This window comes from Manacus vitellinus, unplaced genomic scaffold (genome assembly GCF_001715985.3).
Source record: "Manacus vitellinus isolate BGI_N305 unplaced genomic scaffold, ASM171598v3 scaffold_0_pilon, whole genome shotgun sequence".
Lineage (NCBI taxonomy): Eukaryota > Metazoa > Chordata > Aves > Passeriformes > Pipridae > Manacus > Manacus vitellinus.
This window is the reverse complement of record NW_021938789.1, coordinates 44,169,698-44,187,837: the sequence shown is the minus strand read 5'-3', so window position 1 is coordinate 44,187,837 and position 18,140 is coordinate 44,169,698. Positions and strand designations below refer to the sequence as shown.

Sequence of the window (18,140 nt, the reverse complement as noted above, 5' to 3'; positions counted from 1 at the left end):
GCATCCAGAGTATCACACTACTAAAATCAATACTTCAAAATCAAATGAAAACATGTCATATGAATTTCTAAACTGACATCTATTTGTGTACAGAAATCAGGTAATTAAAATACTCACATTATAGGCAAGAGCTCAAACTTGAAAATAAAAAAGCTACTAAAATGTACACTCTGGGCTAACATATTGTGGTGGAACAGATTTATAGTTGCCAATCAATCTTTATTTTCATTTTGGAGTACTCTCACTTAGAAAGCAAGCATCGAAGAAGTTTTCCTTAGAAACAAGCATTGGTACCTTTACATCTTGTTCTGCAGCCTTTAATTTATTATGAAGCCTATAGTTTTCTTCTTTTAACATGAGACTGGCAGAGTTATCAGGGGCCAGTTTTTCTTTTAGAGTGTTTAGATCCTGAAGCAACTCTTCATTTTTCTCTTTTCTCTGTTTCAATTCAACATCAGCATTTTTACTGTAATTGGAAGTTCTGGCATCCAGTTCTGAAGAAAGCTGAAGGAGCATCTGCAGTAGCGTCATAGAGATAAAATTTTAAATAATTTCTGAATCAGCTAGAAATAAGGCAAGTAAAAAAACAGGAAGTATCTTGGCCTGTATTAATTTCACATTCTTGTTTCAGTGTCCCATTTGAAAATGCCTGCTATCAGAAATGTAATCAGTAACATTTATAAGAATGGTTTTGTTTCCAAAAGAGAAGATGATAGTACATTGCAGGATTACCAGTGTTTCTGTGTTAACTCAAGCACTATTACAGAAACAAAGGAATATATTAGAAAGACTTCTTGAATATCAGTAACAGAAAGAAACACAACTATTCAGAATTTTTTGCTAGAACATAGTCACTGACTAAGGAAACTTAAACCGTTTTAGAGAAAAAATACACATTGGGCTATTCCAGAAACCCATATATTTAATATGTCAGACAAAGAAAAACTTCACACTTGTCAGGAAATTACAAATATACGAGATTTTTGTTTGTTTGTTAAAAGCTTTGATCCACAAACTTTTTTCCAAAAAGCTTGCCAACACTGGGAAATCCTGATGAAGTCAAGACTGACTATTGATTGTACAGAAGAAACTTTTTAAAATAGGCTAAACTTAACATTTAATCAGGAAGATGAAATCTCATGAAATCCGCTCATGATGCACTTAACCCTGAAAAATGCTGTCTTATTTTCCAAAGAGGGCAAGATGTAAGAAGAAAGAAAAGAGAAAGGAAGGCTGCACTATCTCTAGAACAGCTTGACTTTTTGAGATTAGAAAAATTTAATATGAATTACAATTGAGTTTTAAAAATGGCTAAAGTAGTTTTGATGAAGTTTGGCAAGCAAAGCTATATAACGATTTTGAACTTACAGTTTCCAGAATTCAGATTAAGATGACCAGAAAGCAAGTTTCCAAGTTTGGATGCATGAGGAAATCTCTAAGATGTAAGACTACTTAGAAGATTTTTATAGTAAAGTAAAAGTATAGTAAGTGCTGATAATAAATGAATAATCATTCAAGAGCCTTTGTGTGTTTTGTTTTCAATCAGATTAGGCATTTATAGACTGCTTATACCAAATACATTTCTGATTCTATAACATTTAATTTTACCTTTACTTTAGGAGTCCAGAAGTTAATGACTTGCAAAAGCCTTTCAGTATCTTTCTTTAACTCTTCTTCCAGTTCCTCTGCATTACAGTGAGTTTCTGAACAAGCTTCCCAGAACTGTACTGTTTCTTTTCTAGCACTTTCTTGCTGCTGTAATTCTGCCTCTATACAGAGAAGTTCACTTTCCATTTCTGATACATCTTTGAGAATGCTCTTAAAAAAGGGAATTAAAATTTAAATATCACTTTGATAACCATATGTCTAAATATACATTCTGTCCTCTTAGGTATCAATACAGCAGGAAGTCTGTTTTAACATCTATTTATCATGTAAAAGGAGTTTTGCTATACATTACACCCTACTGGGAAAATGAGAAGACAATCTGCATTGCTGGGGCAGGTGGGAAGTTGATTTCATTGTTTTAGAAGTCATCTTGGTACTAGGCAGTACGTATTTTACAGGGCAAATAAGTAAATAACATTCCCACTATTTTCTAACCTATTAATTTTATTTTCAGCCACTCTACAAAATGGAATCTTCACATTATAGAACTAGTAGCATAAAAAAATACTAACACAATTCCTTCATCCTCCTTAAGTAAAGTTTTAACAGATCATAGAATCATAGAATCAGCTGGGTTGGAAGGGACCGCCGAGATCATCAAGTCCAACCCTTGATCCAACACTGCCATGGTTATTAGACCATGGCACTGAGTGCCACATCCAGTCTCTTTTTAAAAATCTCCAGGGACGGAGAATCCAACACTTCCATGGGCAGCCCATTCCAATGTCTGACCACACTCTTTGTAAAGAAATTCTAATATCTAACCTAAACCTCCCTGGCACAACTTGAGACCGTGCCCTCTTGTCTTGCTGATAGTTGCCTGGGAAAAGAGACCAACCCCCACCTGGCTACAACCTCCTTTCAGGTAGTTGTAGAGAGTGATGAGGTCTCCCCTGAGCCTCCTCTTCTCCAGGCTGAACAGCCCCAGCTCCCTCAGCCTCTCCTCATCAGACTTGTTGCTCGGGCCCTTCACCAGCCTTGTTGCCCTCTCTGGACTGCTCACACTCAATATCTTCCTGAACTGAGGGGCCCAGAAATGGGACAGCAGCACTCCAGGTGAGGCTCCCCAGGGCTGACGTACAGGGGAAGATCAATTCTTGACCTATGGATTGCCACCCTGTTCTGATACAGGCCAGGATGCCATTGGCCTTCTTGGCCACCTGGGCACACTGCTGGCTCATGTTCAGCTTCCTGTCAATCCAAACTCCCAGGTCCCTTTCTGCCTGCCTGCTCTCCAGCCACTCTGTGCCCAGCCTGTAGCGCTGCACGGGGTTGTTGTGGCCAAAGTGCAGGACCTGGCACTTGGCCTTGTTGAACCTCATCCTGTTGGAATCAGCCCAAATCTCCAACCTATCCAGGTCCCTCTGCAGAGCCCTCCTGCCTTCCAGCTGATCGACACTCCTCCCTAGCTTAGTGTAATCTGCAAAGCTGCTGCTGATGGACTCAATCCCCTTATCTAAATCATCAACCAGATAAACTTAATGCCATCAGATGAGCACCACCACAACACCCCACGCCTTGAAAGATGAAGTCTTTAATATCTGAATTTTTTTCAAATATTACCTCTGCATCCAAGTGGAAACTCTGCAGCCCTTCACTGATGTTTAATTCTTGAGACGGTATATCATTCTGGTTCAAATGAATCTTCCTGAGATACTGAATCTCGGCTTGTAGATGATCTTGTCTTCTCTTTTCCTCAAGCAATTCCATTTTATACTTGTTAACAGTAGTATGATAGTCTCTTTTCTTTGTGCAAACACGACTGAACATAAACTGTTGTAGAAGCACAGGATGTATCAGTGAGCATGCTTTAAAACAGTACCCTGCATCCAGCTAAAATTCCATATTTTACAATTTATTCTATTTACTCTCCAAGCCTGCAGGTGTCCAGAATAATTAACACATGGCTAAGAAAATTAGATTCACGTGTTTTATAGCAATGGCATATAAGACTTTTAGCCAAGACAGCATTTTTCAAGTATACCATTTCTCGTAGACTCCTAAAAAGGCCAAAAAGTCTAAAAAGCTCCAGACAGCCTTCCATGAATCTCAACTTTGAAAAGCAAACTAATTTTTGGAATATTAGAGCTATGAAAGGTGCAGATGATCTATGAGAATAATATCAGTGTGATGATTTAAAATTTTTGTTCTAGTTGAGATTACTAGTTTAATGTCTTAAACATCTTTAACCATAAAAAGTTAAAAGCCATCTATGGGGAAAAAAAAAAAGAAAAAAATCAAACCTAAAACCCCTACTTGAAATTATAAAATAAGGCTATTTGGATTATTAGTTCAGCTGCTTAGTTAATGGATATCTATAGACATGACTGACTCTTAAGATCATGTCCAGTGTTTTTTGTAAACTGGACATGAACCTTGCCCTCTCTCCCCAGGCCCATCCATGTTTCCCTCCCCCCAGCCAACAAACCCCCAAACCCTTAATATTTCATGGTAAATAAAGAAACAGAAAAAACATTATCATTTACGGTACTTCTGCATATGACAACAGGAATACTCTCCCAATTAACCTTAACTTTTTTCTGATAATTATAGTTCAATGGAGAAACTGATTCCAATTTGGGGAAGGTCTGCAATACTATAAAATCAAACTACTTGGCTAGTTTTGCAGAGTAAACGTGCATCTCCAATGCAATTTGCACATCTCTTTCTCCCACAAAGAAATACACTATAAGTCATCTATAATTTGATTTATGGAGTACAGAAAAAAATTTCAATTCCTAATTAAAATGGAATAATATTAATGAAATAATACTGTGCAAAGCAGCTGAACTACAGTCAAAAACTAAGACTGATTAACATAACTACACAGTTCCAGTTGTCTAAGATTGTAAAGCATTTACTCCTATCAGCTTATTTTCTACAATATATGGATTCACAAAAATCAAAGCTATAGTACATAAAATCCTGACTGTCAATATTGAGAACTTATTAAAAAAAAGAACCAAACTCAAGCAATATGAAGCATCCACATCTTGGTACCTTCAGTTTGTTCAGTAAACTCTGGAGATGACCGTTTAGTTTCTCATTTTCAGTTTGAAGTCTTTTGACTTGTTTACTCTGTACCAAGGAAAGCTGAGGCAGTATCACAGCTATCAGCGCTTTCTGACTATTCAGTTCACTCTTCAGCTTAAGAGACACTGTAGAGAGGCATTCATACCTCTTCCCCATATTTGAGAATTTCTCAAGAAGCTCCTAAATGCAAGTGAAACAAATTAATTCATTCACAATAAGGGAAAGTGGGATTAGCTATAAACAGAAGCTTAAAATAAACGACCAGACTCCAGAACTAACCTGTACAGTATGTATTAGTTCTATTAACTTTTCTGTTGTAAAACCAAGACTTCAGTTTTGACTTGCCACAGGGACAAGATAGAAACACTATGCTAGGGACAAAAGCAGAAAATTTCTTAGTCTCCCAGCAAGTCATTTCACAAACTCAAATTATTTTCATGGTTTAGATTGCCCAGCCACATCCAGACTTGTAGATCAGGCCTCAAATAAAATTGTTGCCTGTTCACAAGTTTGTCAGCTGGCCTTGTCTCAGGGTGGGCTCCCACATTATTTACTTGGTCCTTTCTCAAAGGAAAGAGATCATAAAATTGTTCCTAACACTTTGCCATAAAAAGAAAGGTGTGATCAAGCAGCAAGCAGGATGAGGAATGCAACAGGCTTGAAGGTACTCCCCAATAAAGGGCAACTCAAGTATTGCCTCTCAAGCTACATTATACATTTTAAAGCATAAAACTCCTTTGGCATACTCTCTCCATCGTTCGTTGCTAATTGAAAGAACCAGGATTCACCAGTTTTAACTCTCTTACCCCAAAGTAAAAACACTGGAACTGACATATGCTCTGCATCCAACAAGAGCAAGTACTAGATACTTGAGAAAACTGTACAAGAAAGAGGTACAAAGGTTCCACCTATTACAGAAGTCAAAGGGAAGAGTGCCGTTAAAAGGATCAATTGATATTACTTCCCTCATTATTAGCTCCCTACTGCTGATGTAGGATAGAGATGGAGAAAGCTACATGTGATTGATTTTTGCAATTTGGTTCTTTACCACTGTTGTTGTTAACTGAAGCAGCACTCAGGGTTCCTCTAGCACATATAGAATGATGCCTGAATCTGCTGCACAGACATATAGTCTGCAGTACAATACTGCAATACTTTAAAATTCATAAATTCTGGTTTATTTTGGCTTTCAGTAGGTTAATAGTACTTCTCATATCTGTGTGAAAGTGTACTCAGGATAGTAAACCAACAAAAGGTCTGAGGATTTACAAGAGTTAATTTATTTGAAGCCAATTTATTATTTGATGAGGAGTAATGGAAGGGAGCATTTGGGGGGGATTTTGCAAAAAATTGGGGTTACTGGACAGTAATGAAAGCAAGTAAGATGTTCTGTGAACATTAAATTGAACTTTTCAGTTGAGACAAGATGTGCAAACACTGAACAGCAACAGCAAATCAACTGATCCCATGGTTTGCAGCTCAGCAAGATATGCAAACCATAATACAAGAGGTTTATGCTCCAGGACAAGTGGCATTAAGATTTTACATGGATCCTTAGAAGAATCAGAGAAATAAGTTTACCTTAATGTTCAAGCTTTTTTCCTTCAGGCTGTCATCAGCCACCTGCTCTGCAATAACCACTGAGTTTACCTGAATGGACATATCATTCAGGTTTCTCTGCTTCAGTTGGTCTAAAGCACGTTCCAGTTTTGCATTTCTTTCAACACACTAAAATAAAGCCAGACATACTTAAGTACCATTCAAGAAGAGAATTTATGAGTAACTTAGATATGCAAATTGCAACACCCACCATCTCACAATTTCTTTGCAATTCTGTCTTGAGCTGGTCCCGCTCAGTCCTGACATCCTGAAGAAGTTTTTGTAGCTCCTCTTTTTCTTGATTAACTGATGCAATTTGTTCTCTAAGTTGGAAAGAGTGACTAGTTCTTTCAGCTAATAACTGGTCTTTTTCACATGATACACTATTTAGTGTGTCAGTTAACTGTTGAATCTACAATAAATAGTGGAGAAAAAGAAAGAAATTACAATTGCAATTTGATAGCCATGGTCTGAATACTCCGCTATGAAGTACTCAGATCAGTTTTGTCAAATACAAAGAACACAATTTCCAATAACTAAAATGCACATTAACAGCAAGAGAAGTTTAAAAATAATTTTGCTGTTCTAATAACTCAGAAAAAGAAATTCTAAAGAAAAGGAGTAGCCTGACACCCAGAGAACTCTTAGTGAACTTTAGTGTTCTGTAAAGCAAGAAAGCAAATGAAAAGGCAGCCAACATATGTCCATATGGCAAGAAAATTAAAAGAAATAGAAGATAAGCATAAAAGATGGACATTGGATTTATATTTGCTCTAATGAACAGTGACATTTCCTAATCTGAAGCAATCCTCAATCATACTTTTGATCAACAAAGGAACAGTTTGACAGGTGAAAGTCTAAGGAGTGAAGACTGAAAAAAGACTGAATTGGCAAGAGCTGAGTGCAAGACTCTCAAACTTTATCAGTTATATAGAAAGTGTGCAAAGCAAGCATAAAAATGACATGCTGGGAACTAAAATTTAAACTGGCTTTGTGTTGACCAAAAGTTTAGCACATCAGTAATAAAACATCAGAAGACAAAGTAGCTACTAAACCCCAAACCCCTTCACCTTGCTTGTAAGGCTGTCCTCCAAAATCTCTGACCGTCTCTGGATCTTTAACAAATGTTCTTCCCTTTCTTTACAAGTCTCCACCATTTGTTGCAGCTCATCTTTCTCCTTACTAAGTACAGTGATTTTCTCAAGCTGCTGACAAACTTGCTCATTCATTGTCCTTTCAATTTGTTCTTTTTCTGCCAGAAGCTTGCCATATTCAGATGAGACATGAGTCAGCCTTTCAGTTACTTCAGTGAGCTGAAAGAACAAATCAAACCCAGTGTTAATATTTCTAATCATCTCTAGTGTGGGTAGAATTAATTTGACAGTTTGGAGAGAAACCAACCACTAACATCCCAAGTTCCTAAATCTTCTTGTCCCACTAATCAGGTTCTGATCTGAGGGGATTGTTATTCGATCCCATTTCATAAGCGCTATTTGCACATACGGGTTGTTATAACAGGATTATCATACAGAAGACATGTCCATTAGTTTCCTGCTATAATAAGCAAAACCAATATAACAGTTTTCTTAAAAGTCAACAAAATTTCAGTGCTTCTCTCTCACTGAGAGTCAAAAGTGAATGTGGAAAAACCTACAGGCCATTCTAATTCCATAAAAATGTCTCCATTGCTGTATCCACACCAGATGGAAGACATTACCACACATAAGAATGAACCCTAAAAGCTTAAGACATGAAATAATAAGTAGACAGGAAATTTCTAATAGTGCAACAAGTAAAGCATGAGCTAAACTGCCTTAAAGTTGCTATGTAGCTCTTTGGGGATACACAGCTAAAATACATTATTAAAATTTAAAAAAATTTAAGACTGGGAAAACGCATTGAGGTTCAAATGCAGTATTGATGGCAAAAAATATTCTGTCATTCACCACTAAGACATATTTAGTTATAAATAAGGGTGGTAGGTTGCAGGTCAAACTGCATTTGATCATCCTTTCCCTGCCTCTGTTTTCATGGAATTCTTTTGAGAAGCAGCACAGGGCAAAAAAAAGAAAGTAAAAACTATCAGTTAAGTTCCATTATTTACATTTACTGGACCCCCTGCAAACTGAAGCCTGCAGAAGACATGGGTTGCCACACATGATGGAATTTTTAGTTTACTTGACAAAACTCTTTCTGACCTTCTGCTGCAGTTCATCAGTTTTTTCCTTCAATTCCTCTTGCGCTTTCGAGAGTTGATTTTCTTTGTCTGAAATGTTTTCTTTCAGCTCCACAATAGTCTCCTGATGTTGTCCAAGAGATCTGTGAGTACACTGCAACTCCTTTTGCATCTCTGAATTCTTTGGACACAATTGAAGTACATTAACACCTGAACAACGCTTCCAAAACCTAAGGCAGAAGTTTACTAAAGCTATTATCCTACAGGAACAGGACTATTTTTATTACCTTTCTTATTGTCTCCTGTACAGTTTCTCTTAGCTGGTCTCTCTCATTCTGGAGATTTTCCAGTTGCATTTTAAGATCATCCTCTTCTCTTTCTGTCTGGGTGCTCACTTCCTGACAGTCATGCACTTTTGGAATAAAATCTCTTCCCCCCATTTTATCAGATTCTCCTTCGTATTCACTGGCCTTTGCTTCCTCCATTTCATGCAATTTCCTTTGGGCCTGGTTGAGCTCTTCCCTCACAACAAGTAACTCTTGCTCAAGAGATTTTTCTTGGACCTGTGGTACCTATTTTATGCAAAGATAGATGTCAGCACATTTAGGAAAGTAGCTTTAAGAGAAGTATACCTGAGCTTTGACATGTGGAGTATGTAAAATAAAGGCGCTGTCTCAGAGAGATTTGTGGCTTTCTTAGAATAATAAAATTTCTCTGAACACAACATGCAGTTCAAGGTTTTTGAAATAAGGGACATGTAAAAAGAAGATTTGAAGCAAGGACTTTTGAAAGAAGTTACCAGAAGCAGAATTTCATTGTCATAATTTAAGCATGGGGTGAACAACAACAATGATGAAAACAAAAACGCCCAACAAATCCCTCCCCCTCCCAAAACTGGAGCTCTTATCTGTATTTCTAGTCTCAGCAGTAGTTGACAATGGTGTCAGGACAATTATTTCCTTGAAATTTGTCCACTCTCCCTTCCATATTAAAATGGATACACATACTTTACTTTTTTTGTCTTGAAGTCTATCTGTCTGTCATTCTGTCTGTCTACACAGACACAGGTGCAATCAGCACATCCAATTACAGGAAGGGTTGGTTGCAATGTCCCTTTCACTGCCAGGAAAAGAGTCAGTTCTAGCTATGCTTTAGAAAGCAGAACCACCCCTTTCAGACAAGCAGGTTTTAGCTTCAGATACTTAATTGCAGAACCACTTAATTATAGAACCCTGTGCAGACCAATGCAGAACATCACCAGCCTCTATCAAGTTAATACTCTGTTCACAGTCATATTCTACTACTACGTGTCCATATACACCAATATGGGTGGGGTAAACTGCAAGTAAACAATAATAAACCTCTTGTGTAATGTTGTACAGTCATGGACCAGGACCCTTTTCTCCAATGTGTTTTGTAAATTATTTCACCGAGGTGAAAGTTTAAACAACTTGCTCTCCATTACAGCCTCAGCATAATTACCCAAGTTCCTTCCCCAGCCTCTTCTTTTCTCAGATGTAAACTGTCCAGCTTCTCTTGCAATGAGCGGTTCTCTTGTGTAAGGAAAATGATTTGTTCCTTTTGCTCCTGAAGCTGATCACTTTCTCTCCAGCTACGACTTTCTGATTTTTCCTCAGCAAGCTGATCTCTCTCTGATTTGATGACTTTCATTTCTTCTGTCATTTGTGAGATCTATAAAAAAAATATGCAAGGACAGTGTTTCCATCAGTTCAAAATTGAATGCAACAGTTTTGTTTGATTCACTCTTCTGTAGTATTTTTAACATTGAACCACTACAACCAAACCAGAAAAGCTCCAAAACCAAGTCTGATATTCAGAAAGGTTGCAAAGGACTAAGGATTCCAAACCCGCTTAGGTACATGCTCTCTACACAGTACCTTTTAAAGTCAAAATATATGTCCAGTTACTGATCGTTATAATAAAACTGACACATTTGATAAATTGGCATTTGTCCCAAAGCACTGACAAACCCAACTGGTTACAAAGCTGAGAAAAGTTAAGAATGCTATTTCTAAATATCAGTAGAGACACTTGTACAGAGTTCTTTGCCTATGTTCATGATTGTTTAGCAAGCATAAAAATTAATTGCAGAACCACTTAATTATAGAACCCTGTGCAGACCAATGCAGAACATCACCAGCCTCTAAAACAGCTGAGAACTAAAACAGGTTTTGTGTTGATCAAAAGTTTAGCACATCAGTAATAAAACATCAGAAGACAAAGTAGCTACTAAACCCCAAACCCCTTCACCTTGCTTGTAAGGCTGTCCTCCAAAATCTCTGACTGTCTCTGGACCTTTAACAAATGTTCTTCTCTTTCTTTAAAAGTCTCCACCATTTGTTGCAGCTCATCTTTCTCCTTACTAAGTACAGTGATTTTCTCAAGCTGCTGACAAACTTGCTCATTCATTGTCCTTTCAATTTGTTCTTTTTCTGCCAGAAGCTTGCCATATTCAGATGAGACATGAGTCAGCCTTTCAGTTACTTCAGTGAGCTGAAAGAACAAATCAAACCCAGTGTTAATATTTCTAATCATCTCTAGTGTGGGTAGAATTAATTTGACAGTTTGGAGAGAAACCAACCACTAACATCCCAAGTTCCTAAATCTTCTTGTCCCACTAATCAGGTTCTGATCTGAGGGGATTGTTATTCGATCCCATTTCATAAGCGCTATTTGCACATACGGGTTGTTATAACAGGATTATCATACAGAAGACATGTCCATTAGTTTCCTGCTATAATAAGCAAAACCAATATAACAGTTTTCTTAAAAGTCAACAAAATTTCAGTGCTTCTCTCTCACTGAGAGTCAAAAGTGAATGTGGGAAAACCTGCAGGCCATTCTAATTCCATAAAAATGTCTCCATTGCTGTATCCACACCAGATGGAAGACATTACCACACATAAGAATGAACCCTAAAAGCCTAAAAGCTTAAGACATGAAATAATAAGTAGACAGGAAATTTCTAATAGTGCAACAAGTAAAGCATGAGTTAAACAGCCTTAAAGTTGGTCAAGGCTCTTTGGGGCTACATAGCTAAAATACATTATTAAAATTTTAAAAAATTTAAGACTGGGAAAACGCATTGAGGTTCAAAGTGCAGTATTGATGGCAAAAAACTATTCTGTCATTCAGCACTAAGACATATTTAGTTATAAATAAGGGTGGCAGGTTGCAGGTCAAACTGCATTTGATCATCCTTTCCCTGCCTCTGTTTTCATGGAATTCTTTTGAGAAGCAGTACAGGGCAAAAAAAAGAAAGTAAAAACTATCAGTTAAGTTTCATTATTTACATTTACTGGACCCCCTGCAAACTGAAGCCTGCAGAAGACATGGGTTGCCACACATGATGGAATTTTTAGTTTACTTGACAAAACTCTTTCTGACCTTCTGCTGCAGTTCATCAGTTTTTTCCTTCAATGCCTCCTGCGCTTTCGAGAGTTGATTTTCTTTGTCTGAAATGTTTTCTTTCAGCTCCACAATAGTCTCCTGATGTTGTCCAAGAGATCTGTGAGTACACTGCAACTCCTTCTGCATCTCTGAATTCTTTGGACACAATTGAAGTACATTAACACCTGAACAATGCTTCCAAAACCTAAGGCAGAAGTTTACTAAAGCATTACCCTACAGGAACAGGACTATTTTTATTACCTTTCTTATTGTCTCCTGTACAGTTTCTCTTAGCTGGTCTCTCTCATTCTGGAGATTTTCCAGTTGCATTTTAAGATCATCCTCTTCTCTTTCTGTCTGGGTGCTCACTTCCTGACAGTCATGCACTTTTGGAATAAAATCTCTTCCCCCCATTTTATCAGATTCTCCTTCGTATTCACTGGCCTTCGCTTCCTCCATTTCATGCAATTTCCTTTGGGCCTGGTTGAGCTCTTCCCTCACAACAAGCAACTCTTGCTCAAGAGATTTTTCTTGGACCTGTGGTACCTATTTTATGCAAAGATAGATGTCAGCACATTTAGGAAAGTAGCTTTAAGAGAAGTATACCTGAGCTTTGACATGTGGAGTATGTAAAATAAAGGCGCTGTCTTAGAGAGATTTGTGGCTTTCTTAGAATAATAAAATTTCTCTGAACACAACATGCAGTTCAAGGTTTTTGAAATAAGGGACATGGAAAAATAAGATTTGAAGCAAGGACTTCTGAAAGAAGTTACCAGAAGCAGAATTTCGTTGTCATAATTTAAGCATGGGGTGAACAACAACAATGATGAAAACAAAAACGCCCAACAAATCCCTCCCCCTCCCAAAACTGGAGCTCTTATCTGTATTTCTAGTCTCAGCAGTAGTTTGACAATGGTGTCAGGACTTGAAATCTGTCCACTCTCCCTTCCATATTAAAATGGATACACATACTTTACTTTTTTTGTTTTGAAGTCTATCTGTCTGTCATTCTCTGTCTACACAGACACAGGTGCAATCAGCACATCCAATTACAGGAAGGGTTGGTTGCAATGTCCCTTTCACTGCCAGGAAAAGAGTCAGTTCTAGCTATGCTTTAGAAAGCAGAACCACCCCTTCCAGACAAGCAGTTTTTAGCTTCAGATACTTAATTGTAGAACCACTTAATTATAGAACCCTGTGCAGACCAATGCAGAACATCACCAGCCTCTATCAAGTTAATACTCTATTCACAGTCATATTCTACTACTACATGTCCATATACACCAATATGGGTGGGGTAAACTGCAAGTAAACAATAATAAACCTCTTGTGTAATGTTGTACAGTCATGGACCAGGACCCTTTTCTCCAATGTGTTTTGTAAATTATTTCACCGAGGTGAAAGTTTAAACAACTTGCTCTCCATTACAGCCTCAGCATAATTACCCAAGTTCCTTCCCCAGCCTCTTCTTTTCTCAGATGTAAACTGTCCAGCTTCTCTTGCAATGAGCGGTTCTCTTGTGTAAGGAAAATGATTTGTTCCTTTTGCTCCTGAAGTTGATCACTTTCTCTCCAGCTATGACTTTCTGATTTTTCCTCAGCAAGCTGATCTCTCTCTGATTTGATGACTTTCATTTCTTCTGTCATTTGTGAGATCTATTAAAAAAAAATATGCAAAGACAATGTTTCCATCAGTTCAAAATAAAATGCAACATTTTTGTTTGATTCACTCTTCTGCAGTATTTTTAACATCAAATTACTCTGACCAAACCAGAAAAGCTACAAATCCAAGTCTGTGGCCTTTGTCACCTGTTATACTTTAATTTCTAACCTTTTAGCAATATCTGCTGCAATATTGGCCAGATTTTTAAGTAAAAAAAGTCTGAGAGGAAGAAGCCAAAGAAACCCATTTTGTTATACTGTTGCATCTGTTCTAAAGCACACAAATGCTGAATACAAAACCACTGACTTGCTGGTAGCTAATATACTTAAAGAAAAATCTCATTGTATGTACTGGCACAAAAACCAGTGGATCAGCTTTCTGCTATATGTTGGGAACTGAGTTGCCATTGCCAATCACATTACACTTCTCAGTGGGACTGAGTGTTATAAATCATTAGCCTCATTCCTTCCCTTTAAGTAACTCTTATCTCATCTTCCATTTGCCATCAAATGCCAACACTCAAATCCACAACCAAGGGGCACACTAGTTAAGCAGAAGTTTATTAGAGTGTATTTCACAGCTTGAAGCTCAACAGAAACAGATCAGCAGCTGGTAAAGGTTTGGGTCAAGCAGTGCTATTTTCTTGCCCACCTGCTACCAAGGAGTTAGAAATTTTCTAAGAACATGCAGAAGAGACTATAAGCAGGTTGACTGGCTTGTTCTCATTCTGTTGGAAAACACACTGAAAGAATTTTTATTTTAAATTTTTAAACATTAAGTTTTACCTGTGTTTCGAGTTCTTTAATGGTCTTTCCTAGTGCCTCTTCAATGCTCAAAACATGAGATTCGTTTTCAGAAATATATTTTTCCAACTTCTTGACAGTGGCCTGGGATTGCTTGAGAGAACTTTGCGTATTTCTCAGTTCTTCATGTGCCAAGATGTTCTTTAGAATACAAGAGAGAAAATCCACAAAGAAAATATAAATATCTTGCAATATTAGTAGGCATTTCTTGATTTAAAAGTCCCACACAACCTACTGCTCCCATGCTCCCCTAAGTATTTCAATACAGTTTATAGCGTTCTTACGCTCTTCCTCTTAACATGTATGGTCTATTTCTATAAGGCCAAAATTCCTACCATTGAAACAGTGTCCTTTATATCCTCTTTGAGTTGGTCTGTCTCAGCTTGGAGAGACTCTGCTTTTTGCTTCAGGTCATCTTTTTCCTGGGTTAGAGTTTTTATTTCTTCCTGACATTCAGTTAGCTGCTGAAGAATTGCCTGGATCTCTGAATCCTTAGCTTCCAGTCTCAATTTACTCATCCTTTCTTCCACTTTTAATTGCTCCATTTCCTTTAACTTCTGCTGAGTCTGAATAAAATCTTCTCTTAGCTCAAGAAGTTGTTTTTGTTCTGCTGTTTTTTCTTCCAGTTCTTTCATTTTGCTCGAGAGCTTTAGATTGCAAAGGAAAAGGCCAGATATTTTCATTGTAATGCAGAACTCCATTATGTGTACATGTTCTCACAGAATCTTATATGAGCTTAGAAGGGCTGAGAGACAGGAAGTTCATAATTTCTCTTTAAGTTACTGCTTATACTCTTGCCCACATCAAATAAGCATATTTTATGCAACTTTCCTGTGGTTTCTTCTTAGAAGCAAAAGTCTTACTAAAACATAGCACCACACATGAAACTGTAGCATATTTTAGGAATTATCAAATCCATAGTTGGAATATGACAGACACACCAGTGCCCAAAGTTTTGTCAAAAATATGTATCTTTGGCTCCCTTTTCTTCTTAAATGTTTTCTTTAATATTTTTTTTTCCTTTCTAATGCCTAATTTCTGTAGAAATTCTCTTTGGTTTGAATATCTTGTGTTCTAAAAGGTTTGTATGAATTTATGTAGAGAAGGTCAGAGTGGCATTAAAAAGAAAATTACATAATAAAGATAAAACTTAAGAATGGGAAAAGAAGAATTAAAAGATCAAGTAAGGAAGGAGAACCTGGAGCAATATATACACTTCTTTGCCTACAAAAAAAAAGATTGAAAAGCATAATCCTTCAGCATTATACCCTTGGCATAGAATAAGTAATATCCACTCATGCTAGAGGAAATCAATGATATTGTCATTTATAGCTTTAAGAGTACTCCTCCAAAAACTTTTTTCCTTTTTTCAATACTATAAGTTAATTTCTCAAGTCCTGTCTGTAAAAAAGAACAAGGTGACACTGACCTCTAATTTAATTTCATCCAAAGTTGTTTTAGACTTTTGTGCTTCTTTGGAAAGACATTCTATTTGGAGCTTCATTTTTTCATTATTTTCTGATGTAGCTATGTATTTTTGTTCCATTTCTTCATGGAGCTGTTTAAGTGCCACATATTCTTGATCAGACTTCATATATTTCAGTTGTGCATCTGCTAGATCACCTTTTGATTTTTCAATTTCTTCAGTCATGTGTTTAAGTTTAATTTCATTATCAGCTACTTCAGAAAGCAGCTTTTCATTTTCCAATTTTAATAAACATAACTCCTCACATTTTTCGAGAATCTGCCAACAGAAAGGCAATATTAATAGTATTTTCTCAATCAGTATTTGTCATAACTACTAAAAACCATGTACATATGCAGATATAGGAAATAAAGTACAGGCAAGCATATTTCAAAATACAGTTTTGCTTTGTTGGTAGGGAACTGTCTAGCAAGGAATCCTTAAAAGAGAGGAAAGACAGTCAAGCCCCTTCCAGATTCTGGAAATCACTCCTCTAACTCTAGATGTTCTTTACTACTTCTTTTTTCCTATGTCTGAGCTAAGACTGGACTCCTAAACTGAATATTTAGGTGTATCAATACTTTCTTCATGATACAGAGTTTATGAAGTTGTTACCATCTAATGAAGTTTTGTTGATTAGTGGAAGTAGACCACTGGATGGTTTGGAACTTTTTGCAAAGTGTTAATGAGCTGGTGAGATTACTTGCCTTGAATAGTTTTCATTGCACATACTTAGTTGCGGGTATTTAAGGACAAAGAAACCCAGAAAGTATTTGCAAACAAACCCCTTAAAACATATTTCCAGCACACTTAGTCTAGAGCTTTGACTTGCCAGGAAACAAATAGTTTGCTCATGCATTTTCCACAATTTGCAAGGTAAATCTCTCACTTCTCAAGCAGCATTTCTGCCAAGAGATCTTGACATAGTCTCTTTGTCCAAACTGATAAAAAAAATCAGTTTTAGAATAGTATCCAGGATCAAACACTATTATATCTATACACTCAGTTATCAATAGTGACCACAGCTATTAGGCACACAAATGTTGGACTAGAAAATCCAAATAAACTATAGTAGACTCTGACTAAATATGTAATCTTAAACTTATTCCTAGGTAAAAATATTAAATACCTGAGAAACAATAATTTAACAAACTTAATTGTAAAGTCTCAGGTTATTTGACTCAAGACAACTTTTGGCTTTAAAACTTCATATCCAATAGGCCTCCATTAATACATTACCAGTCAAGTACCATACAAAATAAAGAAAAAAAAGGTTAGGGTTTTTTTTTTACCTCTTTCTTCTGCATCTCCACAGTATTTGGTAGAGACTGAAATTCTGATAGCTCGTTTACTTGTTTTTGTAGAAGTGCATTCTCTTTCAAAGCTTTTTCTAGTTCTCCTTTTAAGTCAGTTGCCTTTTTTTCCAGCTCCATAGGAGTGAGCAGATCTAGAGAATTAACAAGTTTAGACTGATAAGTGAGTGCAAGAGAAGAAAATCATGTTTTAAAATAAGCAGAAGATTTATAATGCATTCTGCATGTCAGATAAGTATAATTCTAGACAATTATACAATGGCCAACAATTAAGCTCCTGGTCTGAATTTGGTCATCACTTGTTAGGTTGGCATCCAGTTTATCTTAAATTCTTCCCAACAGCCTTCACTAACTTAACTGCCTTTGTGCAAAACATAAAACATTCCATAAGTTGCAGTTTTCCAAAACGTTCAAGAACGTGCTAAAGCAGTTACTACATACCAGATACTCCAGTATTTTTATATTGTCAGAATCTCCAAGTATTCAGGAAAACAAGAGCCGAAGTCTTCCCTATTTCCCCCCTCCCCAACACAAGAAAAAGGGAGGAAATGGGGTGAGGGGAACAAGCACCACCTGGAACAGTACCTTTTGGAACTTTACCCTCCATGAGTGAAGTTAGTCTTAAGTTTTCTTGAAATACAGATTGCAACTCTCTCTGCAAGTCAGCTTGCATTTTTCGGTAACTGGCTTTTCCCGCTTCTATTTGGCTTTGATATAATTGAACATCCTTTTGCATTTGGTTGTGATTATTTAAGAGTTCATTCTTCAGGAAAACAATAAAACATGCAAGTCACACACAAAATAAAAGTCTACTTGCTTACCATTTAAATACTACATCTGGTACATTTTTCTGTTGTCACTCTGAACAGCTTTGGCTTTGATAAATATGGCCGAATAAGCCAATATTTAACAACTGCATTCTTGTCAGAGCCCTCTCAGAAAACATACCTTAGAGGTTAGGGTTGTAACTGCTGCTACTATTTGGTCTTTACTCCTTCAAAGCTCAAACT

The 18,140-nt window shown here is 36.9% G+C and overlaps 1 protein-coding gene across 1 annotated transcript in view; it reads right to left on the bottom strand.

Annotated features, from left to right (window-relative positions):
- Window positions 1-225: 225 nt before the first annotated feature.
- Window positions 226-18,140, bottom strand: part of CENPE (centromere protein E) — a 33,508-nt gene continuing 15,593 nt past the window's right edge. Inside the window, exons 20-38 of the mRNA XM_029959509.1 lie at window positions 17,716-17,893; window positions 17,110-17,264; window positions 15,782-16,096; window positions 14,688-14,999; window positions 14,335-14,493; window positions 13,333-13,542; window positions 12,149-12,433; window positions 11,885-12,043; window positions 10,748-10,990; window positions 9,977-10,168; window positions 8,764-9,048; window positions 8,499-8,657; window positions 7,371-7,613; window positions 6,512-6,712; window positions 6,283-6,429; window positions 4,669-4,881; window positions 3,232-3,441; window positions 1,609-1,818; window positions 226-516 (exon numbers count right to left, since the gene is read on the bottom strand). Coding sequence (XP_029815369.1) covers window positions 226-516; window positions 1,609-1,818; window positions 3,232-3,441; window positions 4,669-4,881; window positions 6,283-6,429; window positions 6,512-6,712; window positions 7,371-7,613; window positions 8,499-8,657; window positions 8,764-9,048; window positions 9,977-10,168; window positions 10,748-10,990; window positions 11,885-12,043; window positions 12,149-12,433; window positions 13,333-13,542; window positions 14,335-14,493; window positions 14,688-14,999; window positions 15,782-16,096; window positions 17,110-17,264; window positions 17,716-17,893 — 4,167 coding nt within the window. The remainder of the gene's footprint in view (window positions 517-1,608; window positions 1,819-3,231; window positions 3,442-4,668; window positions 4,882-6,282; window positions 6,430-6,511; window positions 6,713-7,370; window positions 7,614-8,498; window positions 8,658-8,763; window positions 9,049-9,976; window positions 10,169-10,747; window positions 10,991-11,884; window positions 12,044-12,148; window positions 12,434-13,332; window positions 13,543-14,334; window positions 14,494-14,687; window positions 15,000-15,781; window positions 16,097-17,109; window positions 17,265-17,715; window positions 17,894-18,140) is intronic.